The following is a 24,603-nucleotide window of genomic DNA, read 5'->3' as shown; positions in this document are numbered from 1 at the left end:
CTTGCAAGGCAAACACCCTGCCACTGTACTATCTCTCCAGCCCCTCATCTATAGGTTTAAAAAAATAATTAATGACATCATTGTAGTAAGGCCAGAGACATTAGAGTTTAAGGGCCAGAAGGACTGGCTCACTATATGAAGAGAGGTTATTCTTGGTCTCACTAGGCTGGGCTGATCTGAGCCCCTCTGGGTCCCTCTGCAATGTATCCCTGTCATATTGTCTGTGCTTAGCTCCTTTTTCTGGTACCTGCTCAAGTCATCATGCTACTCAGCCCCTCTCCAGAGACCCTTTTTGTTTTTTTTGGGGGGGATGCTTGGCCCACTCCTGGTGATTAACTCCTGGTTGTGCTCAGAAATCACTCCTGACTGTGCTCAGGGGCCCTACGAGACCCTGTGGGATGCCAGGATGCGAACCTGGGTGAGCCATTTGCAAGGCCAGCGCCCTCCCTCTCTGTTCACAGTCTCTCTGGTCCAGACACCCCTTTTTCAAATTAGGGGACACTATCCAGTCACTGTTGGAGTTCCTGTAGTCCCTGGGCATCTGGCACAGCTGTTGGCCCCGGGCAGGTAGGTGGGTGGCCCTGCCCCTGGCTTCAGCACCACTGTCTCCCACAGGCCCCAGGAGTTACACCTACGGCCCGAGCCGCCCGTGTACCTGTCAGAGCTGGAACTCATGGATAGCAAACGGCCACGCCTCGACCTGCTGCCCACTCCCCTGCTGCGGCCCGCACCTCTGCTCGCCACCGGCCAGCCCGGGCTATCGGACGACCTGGCCAAGGTAGGGCCCAGCCTGACCCACTGCGGGGCTGTGACTTGTTCTCACATGGGCGGGAGGGGGATGGGGGACTCCTGAATGTTTGGGGAGACTCCCCCCAGATTTCTTTCACTCTGGGGATGCTGTATATGTTTGTCCCTGCTGCCCTGAGGTCCAGGAGGGGGCTTTGGGACCCGGATGTGGTGCCCCTTATCGGCCCTTCTATAAGCCACTGCCAGCCCTAAGGAAACTCTAAGCCCTGCCCAGAGAACTGAAGCCTGTGAGGTTGGCTCCATGCCTGCTCGCTCTAGGGGACTATGTCGCCCTCTGTTCTCTTACTAGTGTGCTAGCCAGAAGGCGACCTTCCCGCCTCGCCTCAACCCACAGGCACAAGCAAGGGTCGTCTCCCCAACTCCCGCACAAGCCCTGTTTGCCTTCAAGGGTCCATCAGGTTATTTCCTGTCTCTTCGGTTGCCTGTAGTGACCTTGGTCCCCCCCTGGCACTAGGAAAGCCCCGATCAAGTCCTAGGCTGCCCCTGAGACCCCACACTTGGTCCCAGATTCCTGCGGCACTGCCAGGCACTGGGGGGGGACACTGAGGAGCGCCAACTGGAGGGAGAACAGGAGGGTCCCAGGCACAGGGCTACACAGCAAGGCGGTGGGGCCCGGGGGCTGGTGTATGTGTGCGGCAGACATGTGCTTGTGTGGATACTTGTGGCTGGCGTATGCTGGCATGTGTGTGTAGCTGATGTTTGGTGTGATGAGTGACTGCTGTGTGCTGACGTCTGCACGCGTGGCTGGTGTGTTAGAGACCTAGCATGATCTCACTGCTCAGCCCCTTCCCAGGGTGTGGCTGGACCAGGCAGGGTCCAGGGTGTTTCCAGCTATTGTCCTGCAGTCCCGCCCACCCTCAGCTGTGCTGTTGCCTCTGTGGAGAGACTCCAAGTGGAGATACTCGGGATGGGGTTCGGGCAGAAAGTGCCCCAAGTCCCCCATTTGTGGGCTGGCCTGGCCGCTCATCTTGGCCATACTTATGGAGTGCATGTGCATATGCTTCCGTGTATACAACTGTGTGTACATATTTCTGCATGCGGTCATGCCTGTGCATAGGGACATGGGTCTGTGTGAGACCACACATGTGTCCTTTGTGTGTGTGGGAACACATGAAATGTGTGAACTCACGAACACACATGTGCGTGTCTCTTTCCTGCCACACTGACTCTCGTGTCATTCTGGAACCAGCTTCTTGGGCCTGAATGTCAGCAAGAGCCTCTGCTGGGTTTGGGCCCAGTCAATAGTTGGTCTCAGCTTGTTTCGGAGAGAGTCAGAGGTCATGGTGGGGACACAAGCTGTGAGGGTCAGTGCCAGTTTCTGCCGTAGTCGGGTGTGGGGCTGCTCCGTGACGGCCCCTTGCTTGTGCTCCCTCCCCTCCCCAGGACCGGAGCCTGACGGGCAAGCTGGAGCCAGTGTCCCCGCCTAGCCCGCCACACGCCGACCCCGAGCTGGAGCTGGAGCCACCACGGCTGTCCAAGGAGGAGCTGATCCAGAACATGGATCGTGTCGACCGCGAGATCGCCATGGTGGAGCAGCAGATCTCCAAGCTGAAGAAGAAGCAGGTGTGGTGGGCGCTGGTTTCTGCCGTGGGGCACGACGGGCCAGGCCAGTGGGCACCACATCCCTCCCCTGGGCCCGGTGGTACAGCTTTTTGTCTGCATTGATGCCACCCTGGTTCAGCAGGGCCCAGCCCCCGGCTGCCCCCACAAACCCTACTTCCGGCTGCACATCGGGTTGGGGCCTGGCAGTGGCCATTGTGTGGGTGTTGGAGGGTTCATTCCACAGACCAGTCGTAGGACAGCAGCTTCTTCACACCACACAGACACGGCCTCCATGCAACCCCCTCTCACCCCTTTCCCGTACCCCCCTGCACACCCCTTCCATCAGCCACTCCAGGGGCCTTTCCTATATGAAGATTATGCGTGCTGAGGGACTTGGAGATTGTGCAAGCGTTGCTGACCTTCCAGCATCATTGCCCTTTGCAGCTGACCCAGACTTTTCCTTTTCTCGCTGGGGTTGGCTCTAGCCAGGGAGAGCCCATGAGCTCTGTTCTCACTCAGCCCCTTGTCTGCTCCCTCTTCCCCTGGGGTCCCGATGTGACCTGGTCTGAGTTGGCTCAGGTGCAGGGTGGCCCCGTGGGTGCCCGATGCCCTTCTGGGCCCTGGGCGAGTGCCCATTCTATAGACGTGGAGGCGGAGTTGTGGGGGGACCCAGAGTCCCCGCTGACTCAGAGGAAGCGGTTGACAGCCTGACTTCCGGCCGATGGCTGCCCAGCTCCTCCTCGGTGCTCACCCATGCTCCTGCCCGCAGCAACAGCTGGAGGAGGAGGCTGCCAAGCCGCCCGAGCCCGAGAGGCCTGTGTCGCCGCCGCCCATCGAATCCAAGCACCGCAGCCTGGTCCAGATCATCTATGACGAGAACAGGGTATGTATGGCACATCCTCTTCCGGGGGGCTCGGACTGGGGAGGCCCCAGGCTGCTAGCTGACCCTCCCGAAGGGATGCGTCTGTATAGAACTGAAGGGCTTGGTACCGGTGGTGCCCTGTGGGGGTCCTGGCAGCCCCTCTGTGGCCTCAGAGCCCAGCCCTTGGCGGCTGCTGTTGACCTACTGTGCAGGTTGGGCCCTGCAGGTTGAGCCCTGGGCTTAGCTGAGCCACATTGGGCCTGGCACAGGGACAGGTCCCAAGGGTGTTGGACAGAGTGGCTCGTCACAGCCCCGAAGGCCCTCCACCCCCAGGATCGTTCATGGGCCTTAGTGTGCCCTGAAAGCCCTGGGCCTGTCATGGCCTTGGGTCTTGGGCTCTTAGCCCTTTGGGCCTGTTCTGTGCCATCCCGAGAAGGCGTGTCCGGGTGGGCAAGATGACACCCCCGCTGGCTCCCCTGTCCCTGCCTGTACGTGGCCGTGACCGTGGGCAGCGGATGTCCTGGCAGGGTGGTTGGACCAGGCGTGCAGAGAGTGAGGCAGCGGGGTGGATTGCTACCCAGTGTCTAGGACAGGCCTGCCCATTTTTGGACACAGCTCCGCCAGCATGGCGGCACCTCGCACATCACCCAGTGCTTGACCCTGTGTGACCTGTGTGGGTGTAGAATGAACTTGAGAGGGAGGGTAGGGACTGGGCACAGGACAGGGCGAGGGGTATCCTGGGACACAGCTGAGCTTAGCCCCACAGACTTATCAAACTGGCCCAGCTCTCTGGTATGAGGGCCAGGTCTACAGTTAGGGGGCCCTAGTTGACCTGATGAGGCCTTTGGGGCTTCTCCCACTGACATACACAGGACTGGGGTCCCTGCTGCCTGCAGGGGTTGGGACCCTGGAGTGAGAGGTCCCCTGGTGGGAAGCCAGGGAGTCCTGGCTGTGGGCAGCCCGGGCCTCTTTGTGTCCAGGTATACATGTATGTACCATGCTGCTCAGTATGTGGTGGGTGTATGTGGTAGGTGGTAGGTGGTGCCCGAGTGAGCCAGCCCCTTCCTGCTCCCCTGTTGGCTCTGGGATCTTCCTGCCCTGCCCATGTGTGCCATATAACTAATGTGTGTGAGACAAGCCTGCCGGACCCTGGTATGTTCCCACTTTGCCAGATGGGGGCTCTCCCTGCAGTGCTCCTGCACAGACACCAGAGACCCACAGTCCTGGCAGGGCACATGTCCCTCTGCGGTGACTGACTGTCCACCTTTGTTGCCAGCAGTCTTGGGGTGATGACGCCTGCAGCCTGACAGCCCTAGGCTCCGCCTCAGGGGGGTCCCGAGGGGTCGTGAGACAGGGGCCAGTGTGTGTGGCAGCAGGCGGAGCCCTGGGCAGGGCTGGAGAACAGGGGGCATTTGTTGAGAGAGACTTGGCAGCCGTGCCAGCTCTGGGCCGGGACGGAGCCCCTCGGGGCTGCTGTGCCAGCCCCAACGCTGCAGGAGGCGGGACGTCAGCCTGTTTCACTGCATCCCTGGGCATTCCCCTCCATCTTCACCCCTGCTCCCCTTCTTCCTCACCTCTGTTCCCCTGCACCCTCACCCTGCTCTCCTCCTGCAGAAGAAAGCTGAGGCAGCTCACCGGATTCTGGAAGGCCTGGGGCCCCAGGTAGAGCTGGTGAGTGGTGACGGGGGTGGATGTAGTGGGCCAGCAAGGGTAGGGGCACAGATTGGGGGTGGTCAGCCTCCGGGGTTTGTTTGGTCCAGGGTCTGCAGGCTGTGGTGGCGTGTGAGATCCATCCAGCTTACCTGGAGGCTTTGTTCCCTCTCCCACCTGTGTCCCTGGGCGGGCATCCTGGCCTCTCCATAGGCTCCGGGGTTCCCAGGAGAGTGTGCTAGGGGTTGCCAAGTACTGCACCATGCAAGGAGGCATGGGCTTAGGACTGATATGGGGCTGAAGTGAGACGTGGTGTGCCCCTTCCCATCTGCTTGGGGCAAGAGGGGCCCAGGCTTCTCCCTGAGGTGGGGCTGAGGGTCCCCAGCATGTGTAGAAACCTCAAGTTGGGCCCAGCCCAGGGCCTGTGGGGTCCCTTGTCCCAGAAAGCATCTCGGATGCGCCCCCCCTCCTTCTGTCCCACAATCTGCCGTTAAGGCGAAAGTGGGCAACTCTGAGCCGGGGCTTCTCTCAGCACAGCTGTATGTTGCTGGGCCCCCAACATTCCAGGGTGTATTCAGCTCCATCCTGGGGTCCCTACTAGTGGCGGACAGTGCCTGAGCCGCATGCCCACCCCGCACCCACTGTGCTAGCCAACCCCCCCCCAGAGGAATCAATAAGCAGAGCCTCTGTTTCTTTTGGGGGGGGGATTTTGGTGACACTCAGGGGTTACTCCTGGCATTGTGCTCATAAATCGCTCTGACTTGGGGGACCATATGGGATGCCAGGGATCGAACCGAGGTCCGTCCTAGGTCAGTCGTGTGCAAGGCAAACAAACGCCCTACTGCTGTGCCACGGCTCCGGCCCCAGAGTCCTGTGCACAGTGGGCTCTGTGGGGAATGAGTGTCTGTTTACACCCCCAGCACTCACACACGTTACACTCATGGACACTACAGACATGCATTCTCTCGGCCACATGCAAAGACACTCACGTCTTTTTCCTCTTTTCCTCCCGAGGCCCCCAGAGTCCCCTCCATCTCGGAGCCTGCACCCCCTAAGTTGACAGATTCCTCATGGCTGGTCCTCACTGTTCATCCCGGATTGGGAGACTTGGGCTCAGCTCTTGCCAGGGTGGGGGTGTTGCCTGGGCCCCCTCTATGGCTTGGCTGCCTGCATCCCTGCATCCCTGATGCCCCATTCCCTCCACAGCCTCTGTATAACCAGCCTTCGGACACCCGACAGTACCATGAGAACATCAAGATGTGAGTTGGGGTGGCCATGGGCTGGGGGCACAGAGTCGGGCCTTAGGAGCTCGGACTGGCCGGGGTCTTAGACTTCAGGGGTCACAGGGTCACTTGGATCGCTGAGGCCTGGGAAGGGGGCAGAACCAGGGCAGGGAGATTCCCTCCCTATCTTGGGGGGAGCAAAGCAGACACACATGCAGGCAGGAGGAGGAAGACGTTCCTTTTAGAGATGGGTACGTCTGATCATGGAGGAGTGTGGGGTTGTTACGGCAGGGCCCACCTGCTCTCGCAAGCTTGGTTTCTTCCCAGCTGTCTGTCTTTCCCTATTTCTCTGTCTCGCTCCATCTCTCTGTCTCTATGTCTTCCCATCTGTTTCTTTATCTATTCCAATCTCTCTGTCTGTCTCCCAATCTCTTGTTTCTTTTTTTGTTTTGTTTTGTTTTGTTTTTGGGCTACACCTGGTGACGCTCAAGGGTTACTCCTGGCTCTGTGCTCATAAATTGCCCCTGTCAGGCTGGGGGACCATATGGGATGCCGGGAACTGAACCCTGGTCTGGCCTGGGTTGGCACCATGCAAGGCAAATGCCTTACTGCTGTGCTATCTCTCCAGCCCATTTCCCCCCCCCCCTTTTTTTTTTTGTTTTTGTTTTTATCGGTCACACTTGTTTGATGCTCAGGGGTTACTCATGGCTAAGCGCTCAGAAATCGCCCCTGGCTTGGAGGGACTATATGGGATGCCGGGGGATCAAAACACGGTCCTTCCTTGGCTAGCGCTTGCAAGGCAGACACCTTACCTCTGACACCACCTCACCGGCCCCCCATTTCCCTCTTTCTTTGTCTCTTTCTCTTTTTTTTTTTTTTTTTTGGTTTTTCGGGCCACACCCGTTAGATGCTCAGGGGTTACTCCTGGCTACGTGCTCAGAAATTGCCCCAGGCTTGGGGGGACCATATGGGACACCGGGGGATCGAACCGTGGTCCTTTCCTTGGCTAGCGCTTGCAAGGCAGACACCTTACCTCTAGCGCCACCTTGCCGGCCCCTGTCTCTTTCTCTTTTCATCTTTCTCCACCTCTCTCTGTCTCTCTGAATCTCTCTTTGTCTCTTTCTTTCTGTCTGTCTCTTCCTCCTTCACTGTGCTCTCTGGGTCCATCTCAGAGCTGAGTGCTCTCTAGGACAGTGCTCTGTAGTGTCATAGGGGCAGACGGGCCGACCAGTTCTCTGGACCAGGTCCCTGTGTGGTCTAAGGCCGAGGCTTTTCTGAGCCATGCTGCGGGCAGATTCATGTGCATGTGAGGGCAGGTGCAGGGGATCTGGTGTTGGCGGCGTGGGTGCTGACGGGCCCCTGCCCCTTAGAAACCAGGCCATGAGGAAGAAGCTCATCCTGTACTTCAAGAGGAGGAACCACGCCCGCAAGCAATGGGTAAGGCCGGGGCTCTCCACTCACCCTGCCCGGGCACGGGTGCCTCATCTGGCCCAAGGACCAACTGGAGTGGGGCCAGGACCCAGCAGAAGGCAGGGGGGAGGCACAGAACTGGTGGGAGGTGGGAAGAAGGAGGAGTGTGGGGGACTGCGAAGTGGGTACCCCGTGGGCAGCTTGTCCCTCAGTCGCTCGTGGCTTCTGTGGCCTGTCCGCACAGCACAAGGCCCCTGCCTGGCACTTACTCACAACCCGAGGAATGGCACTGCCCGTAGGAGGTGCTGTCCACAGGGCCCAATGTGTGTGTCTGTGGCCTGGGGAACTAACTGATGGCCTCTGTGTGGGAATGGCTGTTCACAGGACATGCATGCATAGGATAGTGTGAGCATGACACACATGCACATGTGAACGAGAAGCATGTCTGTGTACGTGTGTGCATGTACAGGAGAGCAGTGACATATGACATGCATATGTCATGCATATGTCACTGTTTGGAGTCGACACCCGGCCCCTGCCCGACCTGCGTGCCGCCTTCTGTTTAGTCACGTCTCTGCCCTCAGCTGTACCCACTCCTGGGGTCCTGGGGTGACCGCAGGCTGGCCTTGCGTGGCCCCCATGTTCCTGGAAACTCAGAGGAGCTGTGAGGGGCTGAGGGGAAGTGGCTGTTTGAGGAAGAGGAACCAGAGACTTCTAAGAACCTGGGCACTTGGGGCTGCATCAACCTGACCTGGGCGGCCTAGGAGGTGGTTCCGGAAGTGCAGATAGCGGGTGGCACGTGTGAGGGGCACTGTGGGGAGAGCAGCCTCCTCTCCCGGGCTCAGGCATTCCTGAGGCTGAGCCCTGAGATGGGCTTCCCACAGTAGTCGAGGGCTTAGCTGGGCAATGATGATGGGCCAGCGATGCCCAGTTGCGTGCCTGCTGGGTGGGGTCCTTCCTTCCTTCCTTCCTTCCTTCCTTCCTTCCTTCCTTCCTTCCTTCCTTCCTTCCTTCCTTCCTTCCTTCCTTCCTTCCTTCCTTCCTTCCTTCCTTCCTTCCTTCCTCCCTCCCTCCCTCCCTCCCTCCCTCCCTCCCTCCTTCCCTCCCTCCCTCCCTCCCTCCCTTATTCCCTTTTCCTCCCTTTTCTTCTCCTTCCTTCCTTCCTTCCTTCTATCCTTCCTTTTTCTTCCCTCCCTCTCTTTCTCCTCCCTCCTTTCTTCCCTCCCTCCTTCCCTCCCTTCTTTACTTCCTTTCTTCCTTCCTCCTTCCCTTCCTCCCTCCTTTCTTCCTCCCCTTTTCCTCCTTCCTTTCTTCCTTCTCACCTTCCTTCTTTCCTACCTCCTCTTCTATGACACTAACCTTAGATTAGGGGTTTACCTCATCTTGCAGGCTTCTCTGTGAGTCTGGGAGTAACTGTCCTTGGGGTGGCTCTTCTGGGACCCTCAATTCCAGCTGACCATATCCTGCTGTGGGTTGGTCAGGGGACACAGACCAGCACTTCAGTTTGAGGTACTCCTTCAGTGCATCTGTGGAGTCGGCCACCTGCCGAGGTGTCCTGGAGGCCTCTTGGGGCCTCGCTGTGGGGTGACTGGCACCATGGTCAGACTATACTGGGGGGGTACATTGGCACAAGGATGGGGAATCAGGGTTGCCGGTAGGGGTGTCCCTGTGGGATCACTGGGGGCACTGGTTCTTGAGCCAGACCCCAAGAAGCCTTTGGCTCCCTGGGTGCAGCAGATGGGTCCCTCTAAATTGGGAATGAGGAGCCGTTCAAGAGGCTGAAGCTGGGGCCAGAGCGATAGTACAGTGGTGGGGCATTTTCCTTTGCATGTGGCCTATCCAGGATAGTCCTGGGTTCAATCTCCAGCATCCCATATGGTTCCCCGAGCCAGGAGCGGTTTCTGAGCGCATAGCCAGCAGTAACCCTTGAGCGTCACTGGGTGTAACCCAAAAAGCAAAAAAAAAAAAAAAAAGAGGCTGAAGCTTTGGGGGGCCCCAGAGATACCTGAGTCACAGCCTCAGTCTAGGTTCCCTGGGCTGTGGGGTGCCAGGCACCAGGGCACAGAGCCTTGAGGGAGAGCCATGCATGGCTAGGTTTGGGGCTTGTCTTAGCCTGAGCCAGGCGTACCTTGTGACCAGAGGGAGTGACCATGTATATGCGTGTAGGGGTGATCTTGTGTGTTCGTGGAGTGTTTGTGTGTTTGTAGAGTGTCTGTGTGTCTCTGTGGAGTGTATGTGGAGTGTCCATGTATCTGTGGAGTATTCGTAAGTGTCTGGGGTATCCGTGCGTATCCACCAAATGTCCATGTATCTCTGAGCCCCGTGGAACCTCTGTGAGAGCCCCATTTGTTGGTCCCAGGAGCAGAAGTTCTGCCAGCGCTATGACCAGCTGATGGAGGCCTGGGAGAAGAAGGTCGAGCGCATTGAGAACAACCCACGCCGCCGTGCCAAGGAGAGCAAAGTACGAGAGTACTATGAGAAGCAGTTCCCAGAGATCCGCAAGCACCGTGAGCTCCAAGAGCGCATGCAGAGGTAAGGCCGCCGGTGGGGGGTAGCCAGGAAGCCCCTGCAGGCATCCCTGAACCCCTGGGGAAAGTGGAGGCTCGGCTAGCCCAGGTGCCGTGTAGGTCACTTGGAGTCCCTAAAGACACGTGCTCAACCCCTGCCTCAGGGTTCTCTGGTTCTGGCTGGGATTCACAGTTCATTGGGCCCGGGGCTGGTGGGGCGGGAGCCCTATTTGCATCCTGCCTGCTCCTGGGAAAGCCAGGACCCACTCAAGGTTGTGGCCTCGCGATGCCCACTGTACCCTCCATCCCCAGCAGGGTGGGCCAGCGCGGCAGTGGACTGTCCATGTCGGCTGCGCGAAGTGAGCATGAAGTGTCGGAGATCATCGATGGCCTCTCGGAACAGGAGGTAAGGTGGCGTTGGGGGCCTTGCTGGACCCATGCGGCTAAGGCGATCATAAAAGTTGGGGGTGTCGGGCCCGGAGAGATAGCACAGCAGCGTTTGCCTTGCAAGCAGCCGATCCAGGACCAAAGGTGGTTGGTTCGAATCCCGGTGTCCCATAGGGTCCCCCGTGCCTGCCAGGAGCTATTTCTGAGCAGACAGCCAGGAGTAACTCCTGAGCAACGCCGGTTGTGGCCCAAAAACAAAAAACAAAAAACAAAAAGTTGGGGTATCACGGTCTTGCCTGGCCCCTCCAGATCCTCCCCTCTCTACTCACAGAATTCATGGAGCCAGCCCAGCTCCACCTGCTTTCCCCATGTGCTCAGGGCCCTGGGGAGTAGTGAGGCGTCTCCCCCCACTCTGTGGCATGAGGTGGGGGCTATAGTATCCCCCAGCTGGTCGCCTGGAGCAGCAGCTCCAGGCAGGAGAGAGACAGTCAGCGTCTGTCCACGCCCAGCTGCCCATCCACAAGGTTGTGTGTGTTTGCCACTGCAGCTCCAGCCCCAGACAGACCCGGCCTTGTTCTAGAAGGGTGTGAGGTCTGGGGCGCGATTTCCCAGCAGTCCAGATTCAAGGGGGTGCCCAGGAACCTGCCACGAGTTTGCTAAGGCCCTGAACACTCCCATCAGCATGTCTTGTCACCCCCAGCTTGCCCAGATGGCTCATACTATGCTCCTCCGGGAGCCTCCCAGGTCTGAGAGCAGCAGATCAGGCGGGCGGGTTGGAGGCAGACTGGGGTTCCCCTGTGAAGCTGGGGCTGGCACAAAGTGGAGCACCCCAGATTCGCCCATGTCATCGCTGTGGCGATTTTCAGATGGGGCCAAGGGAGGGCGCTGATGGTACTGAGCTCGGTGGCTCCTGCCTGGCTGGGGGAAGCTGCATCTCTGCTCCCCCAACCCCAGCCCTACTCCCCGTGGGGAGCTGTGAATGAGATCAGATGCAGGAGCCTTGAACCTGCTGACTGTGGCGGGGGCTGTGGCTGCTCGGAGGCGGGTCGTTAGTCATGGCTAATGGGCCGGCAGCCGAGCTGGAGGAGCCACGGGGCCCACTCAGGGTTTCTGAACTGAACTGCCGCCTGGTGCCTCTCAGGCGTCGCTGCCCCTCACAGCTGCCAGGCAGGTGCCCCGTGGGCCACAGCACTCCTGGAACCAGGCTGCCCCCCAGGATGGCACTGCTCCAGTCTGGTCCAGCCTAGCCCAGCCCCATGTCCCCGCAGAACCTGGAGAAACAGATGCGCCAGCTGGCTGTTATCCCACCCATGCTCTATGACGCCGAGCAGCAGCGTATCAAGTTCATCAACATGAACGGGCTGATGGACGACCCCATGAAGGTGTACAAGGACCGGCAGGGCATGAACATGTGGAGCGAGCAGGAGAAGGACACCTTCCGGGAGAAGTGAGTGTCTGGCCCACGGTCCATGGCCCACTGCGGGCACTGGGATTCCCAAAGACTGGGGCAGGACTGAGGCCTTCCCCGTTCCTCCTGTGCTTAGAGATGGTCCCTCCTTCTCCGTCCCATAATTTCTTCTCTGGGGTCTCCATCTGCCCCTTCCTAGAAGGACCAGGCACGGGGCCTGGCATGTTCGCACCCATCAAGGTGTGATTTTTGCAGCTTGTGTTGCTGTGATGTGTTGAATGGTTGGTTGTGTGTTCCATAATGTGCCCAGAGAGGGAGAGGGATCCCCACGCCCCAAGTCCGGGTAGGACAAGAGACGCAGGTTCGTCAGCAACTCTAACACAGGAAATAATCCACACTCGGTTGAGAAGGAATAGCAGGCCAGAGATTCACACCACAAGCTGTTCGCCCACAAGCCCGTTTCCCCACCACATGGAACCACGAGCAAGATGGCAGCTGCCCCTCCAGGCCTCCAAAGCAACTTTTATTGGGGAGAAACAGAGCTCACCCCCCCCCCCCATGGGAAGGGAAAAGCCAGATGAGGAAGTAATGGGAAACAGCTTTTTATTTTTGTTTGTTTGTTTGTTTTTGTTTTTTTTTGGTTTTTGGGCCACACCCGTCTGATGCTCAGGGATTACTCCTGGCCATGCGCTCAGAAATCGCCCCTGGCTTGGGGAGACCATATGGGACGCTTGGGGAGACCATATGGGACGCCAGGGGATCGAACTGTGGTCCTTCCTACGCTAGCGCTTGCAAGGCAGACACCTTACCTTTAGCGCCACCTTCCCGGCCCCGGGAAACAGCTTTTTAATGTGTAAACCAAAGGAACCTGTTGTCTTAATATAAATCAATGGGTCCTATTGTTGGTAGGGGGATAGTGAGGCCTTGCTGGGCTCGATCCGGCTCCCGCAGCCCCTATGGTCTGGCAGGTCTGAATGTTGCAGGTTGAGAGAAGAGAGATTCACAAAGCAGGCAGATGAAGTTCCAGGAGTCAGCCAGCTTGATTTCACAGTCCCTACCGCCATGTAGGACATGCACTGCCCTCCTCACATGGCCTCTATCCTAAGCCTTTTCCTAGCCTAGTAGCTATTTCCCTACTTCTGGCTCTCTCGGCTTCTGTCTCCCTTTCAGCTGCTTTTGTTCCAGGCTTCCTAACTGGCTTCTAGGCTGACTAACTCCCTTCGGTGCTTCTTGATGATGATGCTCAATTGCTAATGCTGAATCTGCTGCTGATGCCTCCCATACACTTCTCTCTCTCTAACTCTCCTTCTTATCCCCTCCCTCTCCCCCATGCACACTCCTCTACTTGCCCATTCCAGGTGTGGGCAGTTCTGATTATTCAGGTGGGATAAATAAGAAGTTAGGGGAGGAGAGATCCCTACATTCTCCACCTTTTTTGTATTATGACAGAAACATTATTGATAAGTCTATAATAGGGATAAAACAGAAATAGTTGTATAAATTATTACGTAAGACACACAATATAACATAGCAATTGGGAAACATGCACCAGGATAGCTGAGAACTTTCAAAACACTAAAATGCATTTCCCCAGAATTGTACAAACAAATATTAAAATTAGATACAAAGTTTTCTATTTGCAGTTAGGCATAAAACAAAACAATAGGATACATAGAGATAAAACACAATTTAAGTAGTAAGACAACGACCGATGCAAATAGTCAAAAGATTAGCCTTAAAAAAATAGTTGATTTTTTGGAGGTATCCCAGGTGCAGGAAGTTCTAAAAGGAGCTGTTGGTCTTCAGCTAGTCTTGGATCCTTCATCTTCTCCATCATCACCTTCTGTGATAGGCTGCTGGGGTCTATTAGATAATCTGCCACAGGTTGGGGTCCAAGGTCCTCGCAAAAGGCACCTCTCATAGAGGAAAGATGGTAGACAGTAGCATTGGGGATGCTGCCCAGAGTCTTCAACTCTTTCCCCATCTTGTGGAATGTGTGCAGGAGAATCTCTAGGGAGCCTGGCACGTACAGTCCAGAGTAAGAAATGCAAGTAGATAAACCAGAGCAACATGAAGCCATTCAGAACAGGAGCCATGTTCACCGATGTTCCAGTGGAAGGCAGAACAAATTCAGTCCAGCTCGAGGGGGCTGTCATGGGGATAATCCACTAAAGGATCAAGTCACAATTAGCACTCACCATTTCTGAGGTCTTCTTGGGTCCAGGATTCAAGTCAGTCCAAGGTTCGGGCGTCAGTTGTTGTCTTAATATAAATTAAAGAGTCCTAAAGTTGGTATGGAAATGGTGAGGCCTTTCTGGGCTCAACCCGGCTCCTACAGCCCCTACGGTCTGGCGGGTCTGAAGGTTGCAGGGTGAAGGCAGAGAGATTCCCAAAGCAGTCAGATAAAGTTCCAGGAGTCAGCCAGCTTGATTTCACAGTCTCTACCGCCATGCACACCTCCTCCCATGGCCTCTTATACTAGCCTTTTCCTAGCAGCTACTTCTCCACTCCTGCTGGGCTCTCTCGGCCTCTGTCTCCCTTTCAGCTGTTTTTTCCAGGCTTCCTCACTGGCTTCCAGGCTGACTAACTCCCTTTGGTGATGCGACTGCTGCTGCTTCTTTGATGATGCTCAGTTGCTGATGCTGAGTGTGATGATGATGCCTCTCCTACACTTCTCTCTAACTTTCCTCCTTATCCCCTCTCTCTCCCCCCTGCAGACTCCTCTACCCGCCCATTCCAGGTGTGGGCAGTTCTGAATTCAGGTGGGATAGATGAGTTGGGGGAGGGGATACTCACAGGAACCAATCGAGAGACATCTAATTAGAAGGCAATATGAAGACCAGGGGCCGGGCGGTGGCGCTGGAGGTAAGGTGCCTGTCTTACCTGCGCTAGCCTAGGACGGACCGCAGTTCGATCCCCCGGCGTCCCATATGGTCCCCCAAGCCAGGAGCGACTTCTGAGCGCATAGCCAGGAGTAACCCCTGAGCGTCACCGGGTGTGGCCCAAAAACCAAAAAAAAAAAAAAAAAAAAAAAAAAGAAGGCAATATGAAGACCAGACCTCTACCAAAGTGATGGGTACGAGGCAGTGTTCCCGGTTGGTGCATGCAGGAGAAGCAGGAATTCTGCTTGGGGCTTCTATGGGCAGGGATTTCCTGCTCTTGGTGCATTTTTTCCGTTTTCCCCCCTCAATGGACACCCACCCACCCACTTCTACTAGGCTCGGAAAGGTCAAGACATGCAGCAGATGTCATGACCCTTTGTACACAGTGGGCATAGCACTCGGGGTCCTGCTTGGTGGAGGGGGTGTTGGGTGCTGGGGATGGTGCTTTGGGCCTCTGCATGTTTTGGGGGAAGAAGTCTATGTCAAAGTGGGAGCCAGGGTGTTTGAGGGGATATCTTTGGAGGTCTTTCCCCACTCAGCCGCCTTTCTGGAAAGAGGTCCCAGTGTCTGGCCAAAGTGTGACAGACCCTCATGCACTTGGGCACGACTCTGGACATCAGAGGGCTGGTGGGACAAGAATGTTCAGACTAACTTTCTTGCGGAAATGGGGAAACATCTGTGCATGGAAGGAAGGCAGGGCTGGGACTTCCAGGGTCTTCCCTGCTGGGTGGGTCTGCATGTGGAGAGCCAAGCAGGGGTGGAGGGAGCCCAGCTCAGTGCTTCCACTTCTGCCACCTGTGCTGTGGTGAGGGAGGTGGGGCCCGGCCAAGGGCCCCCTGTACCTTCTTTCTGATTCTTGGGAAGCAAGTTCCGGGCACGGTGGGATCTTCCTGTGGGGCTTCTCTGGCTTTTATGTGATGCCCCTTGGGTCACATCCTTGCTTCCTGCAGGAACTCCTGTGTCAGGCCTCTTCAGCTCCTCTGCTCCCTTTGTGGGCTGACGAGTCAGTCAGCTGCATCTCTTTCAGCCTTTGTTTCCTTTTTGGTTTTCATATTTTGGTTTTTGACCTACACCCGGTAACGCTCGGGTTACTCCTGGCTATGTGCTCAGAAATTGATCCTGGCTTGGGGGACCATATGGGATGCCAGGGAATCAAACCTCGGTCCATCCTAGGCTAGCGTGGGCAAGGAAGATGCCTTACCGCTTGCGCCACCGTTTGGGCCCCCAGCTTTTGTTTCTTGGTCTGTGCAATGGCACCAGGGCTGGAACTGCCAAGAGGGAGGAAGGGAAGGAAGGAGGAGAGAAGGAAGGGAGGAAGTTTGAATAAAATGGCAGATGGCAGGTGTGGGTCACCTGTTGGGTCCCACTTACCCCTTGATTGGTTATCTGTGTATCCTCGAAGAGTTCCCAGAAGAGGGAGGGAGGGAGGGAGGAAGGGAGGAAGGAAGGAAGGAAGGAAGGAAGGAAGGAAGGAAGGAAGGAAGGAAGGAAGGAAGGAAGGAAGGAAGGAAGGAAGAAGTTAGTTTGTATAAAAGGGCAGAGGGCAGCTATGGGTCACAGGTGGGTAAGCGCCGCTTCCTCCGGGAAGCCACCCAGCGGCTTTTCCTGCTTCTCCCATGTCTGGAGCGTCCATTGGCCTCCCGCCCAGCCATCTGGAAGCAGGGCCTCTGGAATATACTCACCCGGCCTCCCCTGGGGCATGGCCCCACCTCTCAGCAGCCTCGCCTCCCCCCTAGGGAGTTGGGGGGTGTGCCGGCCTGACTGGGTGCCCCACATTTCCGCCCCCTCCGCCTTGCTCCTCTTAGGGGGCCTGACAATTCCTGCCCAGCGGGGCCATTTCCCAGTGATTCTCCTGGCTGTGCAGGAAGCCGGTTGGTGGGGTGCCAGCTCCCCGCCCCCCCTCTGACTCCTAGCTTGACTCTGTGGCCGGCCTCTCAAGGGCGCCCGGCCTGTTTTCAGAACCCCACCCCATGGCCACCTCTTGTGACCTGCCACCTCGGGCGTCTGCTTCCCAGGCCCAGCAGGGCCCAGCCAGAACAAAAGCAGAATTTTTTGTTTTGGACCGGGGAGCTCTGAGTGACCGCATGCAATGTCCTCGTTTTTCCTGGAAGCTCCTCCCGCAAGACAAACAAGCGTATTTTCAAAGGCACTACAACCTGTGACTCACTCCGGAAGGCTCCCTCAGGCCCGGGCCACCCTCTGCACATCGCTGGGCTAAAGTGCCGGAGTGGGGCAGGGCAGGGCCCACTGGGCCCCGAGATGGCAGGAGCTCCAGCGCTCTGTGGCCGCTCGCCCAGGAAGCCTCCACTGGCCCCGGCTCATGGCCTTTCTCTTCTCACAGGTTCATGCAACACCCCAAAAACTTCGGTCTGATCGCCTCGTTCCTGGAAAGGAAGGTGAGTGTCTGGCCAGCCGTGCCACCAGAGTCTGTGCCCGTGGGCAGGGCAGTGCTAGGGAGCGGGATGGGGGTTAGTACATCCTGGCCCAGCAGCAAGAATCCACCTGCTTGTCTTAGGAAATTCAAGAGGCAGAAAGGCTCCGCCCCCAAGAGACCACGCCCACCACGTAGGCAGTTCACGCCCACACAGGGTCACATGCTGTGTCTACAAGGCCACTGGCCACTGCAGCTGTGCGTGGCCTAGCCCACAGGCCAGGCCCACAAGGCCCCGTCCAATGACTCTAAGGCCATGCCCACAAATCTACCCATAAGGTTATGCCCATATGCTGCAAGTCACGCCCACACAAAGCCACACTCAGTGTAGTCTCATGAGGCCACGCCCATGGGACATCAAGGTCACGCCCACACGAGGGCCACACCTGCTTCTGGCTGGATCCCATTTTGCAGGTTCCCCCATATAGACATGGAGCTTACCTGGTGCTGATCAGAGCCTCTCTGGGACAACCCTTCCCCCTTCCCCCCCCCCCCCCCAGTCCCACAGGGGTGACCATGGCTACAAATGGGTGGCTGTTCCATCCATGGTCTCCAAAATGCCTGTGTTTGCCCAAATGCTGAATCCCCCGACCCTCACAGGACAGGCCCCGTGGTGCCTTGGGTGGGGGCTGATGGTTAGGCAAGGTGCCTCATGGGGCCATCAGGATGGGGGCTTCTCTCCTCCTGGCCTATTTTGAGGGTTTGCTCTGTAGCTGTGTTCTGGTAGGGTGTGCCCCCATGAGCCCGTAAGAGGGCCCTGTGCCTTTAGTCTAGCCTCTGCTTCTGAAATGCAGGAGATTGGTTGGGGTAGCCGGGAGCTTGTTCAGGCTGGACAGCAGGCTGGGACCATTCATTGCCCCTTCCAGGGTCAGGCCTCTGTCCTCGCAGCCCTGTGACCCACCACACAGGTGATCTGAGCATCCCAAGGCCAGATCTAGGCCATGTCCAGCTTGCGGGGTGGCAGGGCCTGTGTCTCACAGGCCAGACAGAGCTGCCCCTGAGCGTCCCTGTGTCGCTGCTGCAGACGGTGGCTGAGTGCGTCCTGTACTACTATCTGACCAAGAAGAACGAGAACTACAAGAGCCTGGTGAGGAGAAGCTACCGGCGCCGTGGCAAGAGCCAGGTGAGCAGCGGCTGAGGGTCCGAGTCCAAGGGGCCAGCTGAGATGATTCATCAGGCAGGGTGGGGGCTCCCGAAGCCCTGTTCAGCACCCACTCTGGTCACTGCGTCACGCTCCAACTCATGTCAAGGACACAGACCCTGGCCTGTCCCCTTCCTTATTTAGTGGAGCCCCGGTCACCTGGTCATGAGCGGAGTGGACGAGACTAAGGACTCAGCCTCTTCCCAGACCCCCAGCACTATGAGGGCAAGTCTTGGGTGGGGGTCAGGACAGAAGGGTCACACCCCGGTTCCAAGCAGACTGGTTGTCCTCAGGCCCAAGTGCAGGAGAGAACCGCCGGGAGAGCTGTGAGATGGGCAGCAATGTGGCTGCCAGAAAGGGGCTGGCAGGTTCCATATAGGGTTGCGGGGGGTCTCTGCAGCCTGAGAATCCTGCCCCAGCCACTGCTGGATTGTGGGGACAAAGCCTGAGCACTGTGGACAGAGTTCTCCCCATAGGGACTCCAAGGCAGGTCTCAGGGGCTTACAGGCCCTAAGGAGGTGTCCTGGGACCCAGCTCAAGGCAGAACCAACACCAGGAGTCCAGTCGAGGCTGGGTTAGGAGGGGTGTTCTTGACCTTGGGGCGTGTCCTCCTGGGCCTTGAGGTCAGTCCAGACTTCCCCTCGGAGCTCCTGGAGAGGACAGATGTGGGTGTGCATCTGGGGTCCCAGGGGCTTGGGGGCACAGTATAGTGGGGACTCCCCTGCTTACCAGTAGTTGGAGCGAAGTGGCATTTCAAGGCCCCATGTGATGTCACGGCAGGGGGGGGGGAGAGCTGGGAACCCCCGTGAGGTGGTGACCATGGGCACTGTAGACACTTACTCGGCTGTGACTCCATGCCTGGGTTTGTGTCTCTACAACAGGCCGTAAAGGAGCCGTGTGTCTGAGGCCACATTTCTGGACTTTGTTCAAGCATCCGCATGTCTGTTTTTTTTTTTTTTTTTTTTTTTTTTTGGTTTTTGGGCCACACCCGTTTGACGCTCAGGGGTTACTCCTGGCTATGTGCTCAGAAATCGCCCCTGGCTTGGGGGGACCATATGGGACGCCGGGGGATCGAACCGCGGTCCGTTCCTTGGTAGCGCTTACAAGGCAGACACCTTATCTCCAGCGCCACCTTCCCGGCCCCCGCATGTCTGTTTTAAGCCATAGCACAGGTGCCCCATGACCTGAGTCTACTGGGGTCTGCGGACACCCCACCATCGATAATCTCTAGCCAGTCTCAACACACACTCTCAACACACACATACTCCTGGGGCCGGAGTGATAGCACAGTGATATTTGTGTTGCATGCTGCTGACTTGGGACAGACCCGTGTTTGATTCCCAGCATCTCCTATGGTCCCCCAAGCTTGCCAGGAGAGATTTCTGAGTGCAGAGCCAGGAGTAACCTCTGAGAGCTGCCAGGTGTGGCCCAAAAACCTAAATAAATAAATAAATTAAGAAAAAAAAAGATTCACTCCCCAGGCCCTCCCCAAGTACTGGGGTTTAGGTTCTGGGGTCCCAGCCTCCTTACCCGCTCTGCTCCTGGTTCTTGCATGCTGCTGGGAGCCATGTGGAGCCCCACACCCTGGGAGCTGGTTCCCAGCTGGATGGGCCGAGATAGGGATGGTCTGCCATGCAGGGTAGGCTAGGGTGCTGGGTGTTCAGACATTCTCTGCCCCTCTTGGGGCCCCGCTACTGGGCCAAGATGAAAGTCTCCAGGGCCTTTGAACCCATGTGGGGGTAGACCATTCCGCTCTCGATGGCCCATTTTCAGGATGTGGAGGGAGCTGGAGGCCTGAAGGCGGAGCCCAGCTGCTAGGGTGTGTCCCCCAACCTTGCTCACCGCGTCCTCCCCAGCTGGCAGGCGTCCCACTTGGGGGCCCCGGCCTGACGCTGTCCTGCAGCCTTGCCTGGGTTTGCCACACCCCAGATTCCCAGGGGAGACTCGGGGAAGGCTGCACAGTTGGTCGTCGGGCGGTGGGCCGTGAAAGGAGCCCCCTCCTAGCCCTGCCCTGCCTTACCTTGGAGCTCTGGCTTCTGAGCTCAGGTGACCCCCCCTCCAGCCCCAAAACAGCCCAAACGCTGAACCTCACCCCACCTGTGTGTGTCCCCAACAGCAACAGCAGCAGCAACAGCAGCAGATGCCTCGGAACAGCCAGGAGGAGAAGGAGGAGAAGGAGAAGGAGCGGGAGGCTGAGAAGGAGGAGGAAAAGCCGGAGCTGGACAACGAGAAGGAGGAACTCAACAAGTAAGGGCAAGGCGTGTGCCGTGAGGAGCCATGTGTCGTGGGGGGTGTGTGTTGAGGGTGAAGGGGACTGGGCCATGGGGGGAGCTGTGTCCATGGGCTGTCCACCCTCTGCACCGTAGGTATCTTGGACAAGATCTAAATTCAATATTCAGCATCCCCTCTTGTCCATTGAGCACTCCTGGGTGTGGCACCAATAAAACAGCCGCAAGAAAGAATGCGGCTTCCGTGCCTCTGCCCCTGTGGGTCCCACACACCCTGGCCAGGCTCTGAGAAGATGGAAAGGGGGACGGGTGACTGGTGGCCAGCAAGGAACTCCAGGATGGCAGGAGGCACAGTGGTGCCAGCCCCTCTGGGCAGAGGCTGTGACGGGTGGTAAGAGGGGTACACGAGGACTGGAGGGCCGGACCCGGGAAACCCTCATCTCCCTCTGGCTCGCAGGGAGAAGGCGGATGACACCTCAGGCGAAGACAATGACGAGAAGGAGGCCGTGGCCTCCAAGGGCCGCAAGACGGCCAACAGCCAGGGCCGGCGCAAAGGCCGCATCACGCGTTCCATGGCCAGCGAGGCCCACAGTGAGGAGGCCGTGGCCCCGCCACACAGTGCCGAGCTTGGTGAGTGTCCATGCCCCAGCCTGGCCTCTACAGCCCCAAATTTTCTGCCATCACCCCAGCAGATAGTGAGGTTTTGGAGTCAACCACTAGGGGGCAGGGTGGCCTCTGCTCTTCTGGCCACCTGGACACTTGCTTTGGGGGTGACTAGGGGTGATGGTTTGGGCCAGCCTCCCCCTGCCCACAGCGGAAGCCCTCATGCCCCAATCCCAGGAGATTGAAGGGGCGTGGGTTTGGAAGCAAATGCCGACACAGGAAATAATCCACGCACTGTTAAGAGGATAAAACAGATTCAGGAACTCCCACACTTAAGCCTCCTCTCCTAAGAAGCAAATAGCTCAAGGGTCGGAGCGTTAGCACAGCAGTAGGGCATTTGCCTTGCAAGTAGCTGACCCCTGATGGACCCAGGTTCGGTTCCCAGCATCCTATATGGTCTCCCAAGCCTACCAGGGGCGATTTCTTTTTTTTGTTTTTGTTTGTTTGGGAGCCAACAAAACTGTTTCGGCACTTGGGTTCCTCCTGGCTCTGCACTCAGGAATCGCTCCTGGAAGGGACTGTATGGGATGCCAGGAATCAAACCCATGTTCATCCTGGGTTGGCTATGTGCAAGGCAAACACCCTACACTGTGCTATCTCTCCGGCCCCCCAGAGACGATTTCTGAGTGTAGGGCCAGGAGTAACCTCTGGAATGCCGCTGGGTGTCGCTCAAAAACCCAAAAAATAAAAAGAAGCAGATTGCTCAGTCATGGAAAAACTGAAACAGCAAGCAGCTTTTCCCTGAGACCCAGGGTCTTTATTGGGGAGCCTAAGACCACACCCTGAGGTGAAGAACAGGTAGGGTAAGGGACCAATCCAGAGGATGCTTCAATCCAGTGAGTGACAAACGCCAACCAAAAGAGTTATACTTGAGGCCGGAGCAATAGCACAGCCGTAGGGCGCTTGCCTTGCACACGGCTGACGAAGGACAGACCTGGGTTTGATCCCCGGCGTCCTTTATGGTCAGTTTCTGAACGCAGAGCCAGGAGCAACCCCTGAGCATCAATCACCTGGTGTGGCCCTAAAACAAAAATAAAAACAAAGAGTTGTAGAATTGGGGCCGGAGATAGCACAGCGATAGGGCATTTGCCTTGCTTACAGAAGGACGGTGGTTCAAATCCCGGCATCCCATATGGTCCCCTGACCCTGCCAGGGGTAATTTCTTACTATAGAGCCAAGAGTAGCCCCTGAGTACTGCCAGGTGTGACCCAAAAACCAAAACACACACACACACACACACACACACACACACACACACACACACACACACACACACACAAAACAAGAATTGTAGAACTAATTTAATACGAGTTGTGGATTGTGCTGGTGATGATGGTGGATCCTTTCTCAGCCAAGCTAGGCGCCTTCAACCCCTTCTAGCCGGCGGGTCTGCAGGCAGATTCAGGGTAACGGCGAGGAAATGATCCACAAGCAGTCAGGTTCAGGAGACATCAGCTTTAGTACAAGGCTCTAACCACCATGTGTGAATCTTACATGGCAGCAAAGCTAACCTTCTAAGCAGTCTCCTTCAGCTGCCCTGCATCTAATCCTGACTCTGCCACCTCTCCGTGCTGCCTACTTCTGCTGAGCTTCTTGCTCAGTCCCTTCTCGATCCCTGGGGCAACCCCTTTGTTACCTTCCATAGACCCCTCCCAGAAGTGGGCTGGTCTGACCATCAGGTAATACTAGCATTTAGCCTAGGGAGGGGTGACAAGAGTTATACAGAATAGTGAAGACCGCTTATGCCAACACCTGCCCACCTATTCAGAGGATCCATCCCTTCCTTCAAGGACTGCTCGGCCCTGCTCTTACCCCTCACAACTCCTACTCCCAGCCGTGTCCTCAAGGGTCCCTGGATGGGGGTGACCTTAGAGTCCCCCCTCTCCTCCCAGAACCTTCACAGGCACCACAGTTAGTGAGGCCTCATGAGTAGTGATGGGTGAGGATTGACGGGCGAATGCAGCAGCGGGCTCTGCCCACGACAGCTGCCGTCGCCACCTGGAGCCCAACTTGGAAGACAGTGTCCCTCCTGCCTGCACGCCCTCTGCTCACCCCACCTGAGCACATCAGAGGCAGGAGGCTCTCTGACCAAGCCGGGGGGCCCCCCCGCTGAGCACACCCATGGTGGCGCTGATGGGGGCCCGTCCTGCCTTTCAGCCTCCATGGAGATGAACGAGAGTTCCCGCTGGACTGAGGAGGAAATGGGCACTGCCAAGAAAGGTGAGACCGGTTCCGGGGCTCTGTGGACTGTCTACCACTGGTGCGACACACACGGGATGCTTCTGCTGCTCATGCAGGGGTGCTCGGGGGCATCTCCAGGGTTGGGCTAGGGGCGAGGTGCTGTTTCTTTGCCCCCTTGGGGACCATGATGGCTCCCCATGCCTGGGCCTGGTGTTTCGCGTCTGTGATGGAGGTGCTGGGGCCGGCACAGTTGGAAACAGTGGGGAGCACAGTGGGGCCATGCTGCATTCTCACTCGTGCCACACAGGGAAGTGGCTTTGCTGTTGTTCATGTGGAGTTGGCGGGCATGGGGCTGGACTGGCTGTCAGCCCTGAGAGTCCGTGTAGCTGTGGGGCCTGCTCTCTCCTCTGCAGGCCATTGGGCCTTGTCTCCTCCTCTCCCCACGGCCATTGTGGCTTCTCTGAGCTTCCGGCCAGTGAAGCCCTAAGAAATACCGTTTCTCCCGTTTCTGTTGAACGTTGGCAAAATGTCGCCACGTCGTAAAATGTGCGTCAGGGCTCCTGAGCATCGCCCGTCACCACCACACAATTCCAGAACATTCTGCCATAGCACCCCTGTTACACTCCTTCTACCACCACACAGCTTTGGAACATCCTATCAGCATTCTTGTTACTCCCTCTGCCTCCATAGAGTCCTAGAATGTTCTACCAGCATTCCTGTTACTCCCTTCACCGCATAGTTCCAGAATGTTCTACCATCATGCCTGTATTTCCTCCACTGCCTTGGTTCTAGAACATTCTACCGCTTTCCTGTTACTCCCTCGACCACCACACAGTTCCAGAACATTCTAACAGCAATCCTGTTAACTCTCAACAACCACCACATAGTTCTAGCACTTTCTCCCGGCATCCCTCCTGCTCCCTTCACTGCCACACAGTTCTGGAACATTTTCCCAGCACCCCTGTTATTCCCTCTACCACCACCACCACCACTACCACACAGTTCCAGGACATTCTACCAGTATCTTGCTATTATTCCCTTCCTGTGCAAGGCCTCCCTAACCTTGCCTGTGTACACTCTGGGCATAGGAGGGCCTAGGCTCTGCTGGCCAGCCAGTCTGCTTTTGGACCTGGGGCCGGGGGTTGCCCTCCTTGGGCATGGATGCTTATGTGGGGGTTGTGTGCGTAAGACCCTATGTGTAGGGTCACACATAGTAGCGTGTGTGCATAGGATTTTGTGGCTCGTGTGTTATGGTGCTGTGTGCATAGAACCACGTGTATG

At 57.2% G+C, this 24,603-nt stretch overlaps 1 protein-coding gene across 1 annotated transcript in view; it reads left to right on the top strand.

Annotated features, from left to right (window-relative positions):
* The window catches only part of NCOR2 (nuclear receptor corepressor 2), a 65,893-nt gene that overhangs the window by 11,543 nt on the left and 29,747 nt on the right, over window positions 1-24,603 (top strand). The window contains 14 exon segments of the mRNA XM_049769271.1: window positions 616-778; window positions 2,191-2,370; window positions 3,119-3,232; window positions 4,826-4,882; window positions 6,068-6,120; window positions 7,455-7,521; window positions 9,854-10,026; window positions 10,314-10,407; window positions 11,657-11,835; window positions 17,020-17,074; window positions 18,134-18,232; window positions 20,358-20,497; window positions 20,936-21,108; window positions 23,299-23,361. Of these exon segments, the coding sequence (XP_049625228.1) occupies window positions 616-778; window positions 2,191-2,370; window positions 3,119-3,232; window positions 4,826-4,882; window positions 6,068-6,120; window positions 7,455-7,521; window positions 9,854-10,026; window positions 10,314-10,407; window positions 11,657-11,835; window positions 17,020-17,074; window positions 18,134-18,232; window positions 20,358-20,497; window positions 20,936-21,108; window positions 23,299-23,361 (1,610 nt within the window).

The sequence above is a fragment of the Suncus etruscus genome, chromosome 2 (genome assembly GCF_024139225.1).
Source record: "Suncus etruscus isolate mSunEtr1 chromosome 2, mSunEtr1.pri.cur, whole genome shotgun sequence".
NCBI lineage: Eukaryota > Metazoa > Chordata > Mammalia > Eulipotyphla > Soricidae > Suncus > Suncus etruscus.
The sequence above is the reverse complement of the archived record's forward strand: the minus strand, read 5'-3'. Positions and strand labels throughout refer to the sequence as shown.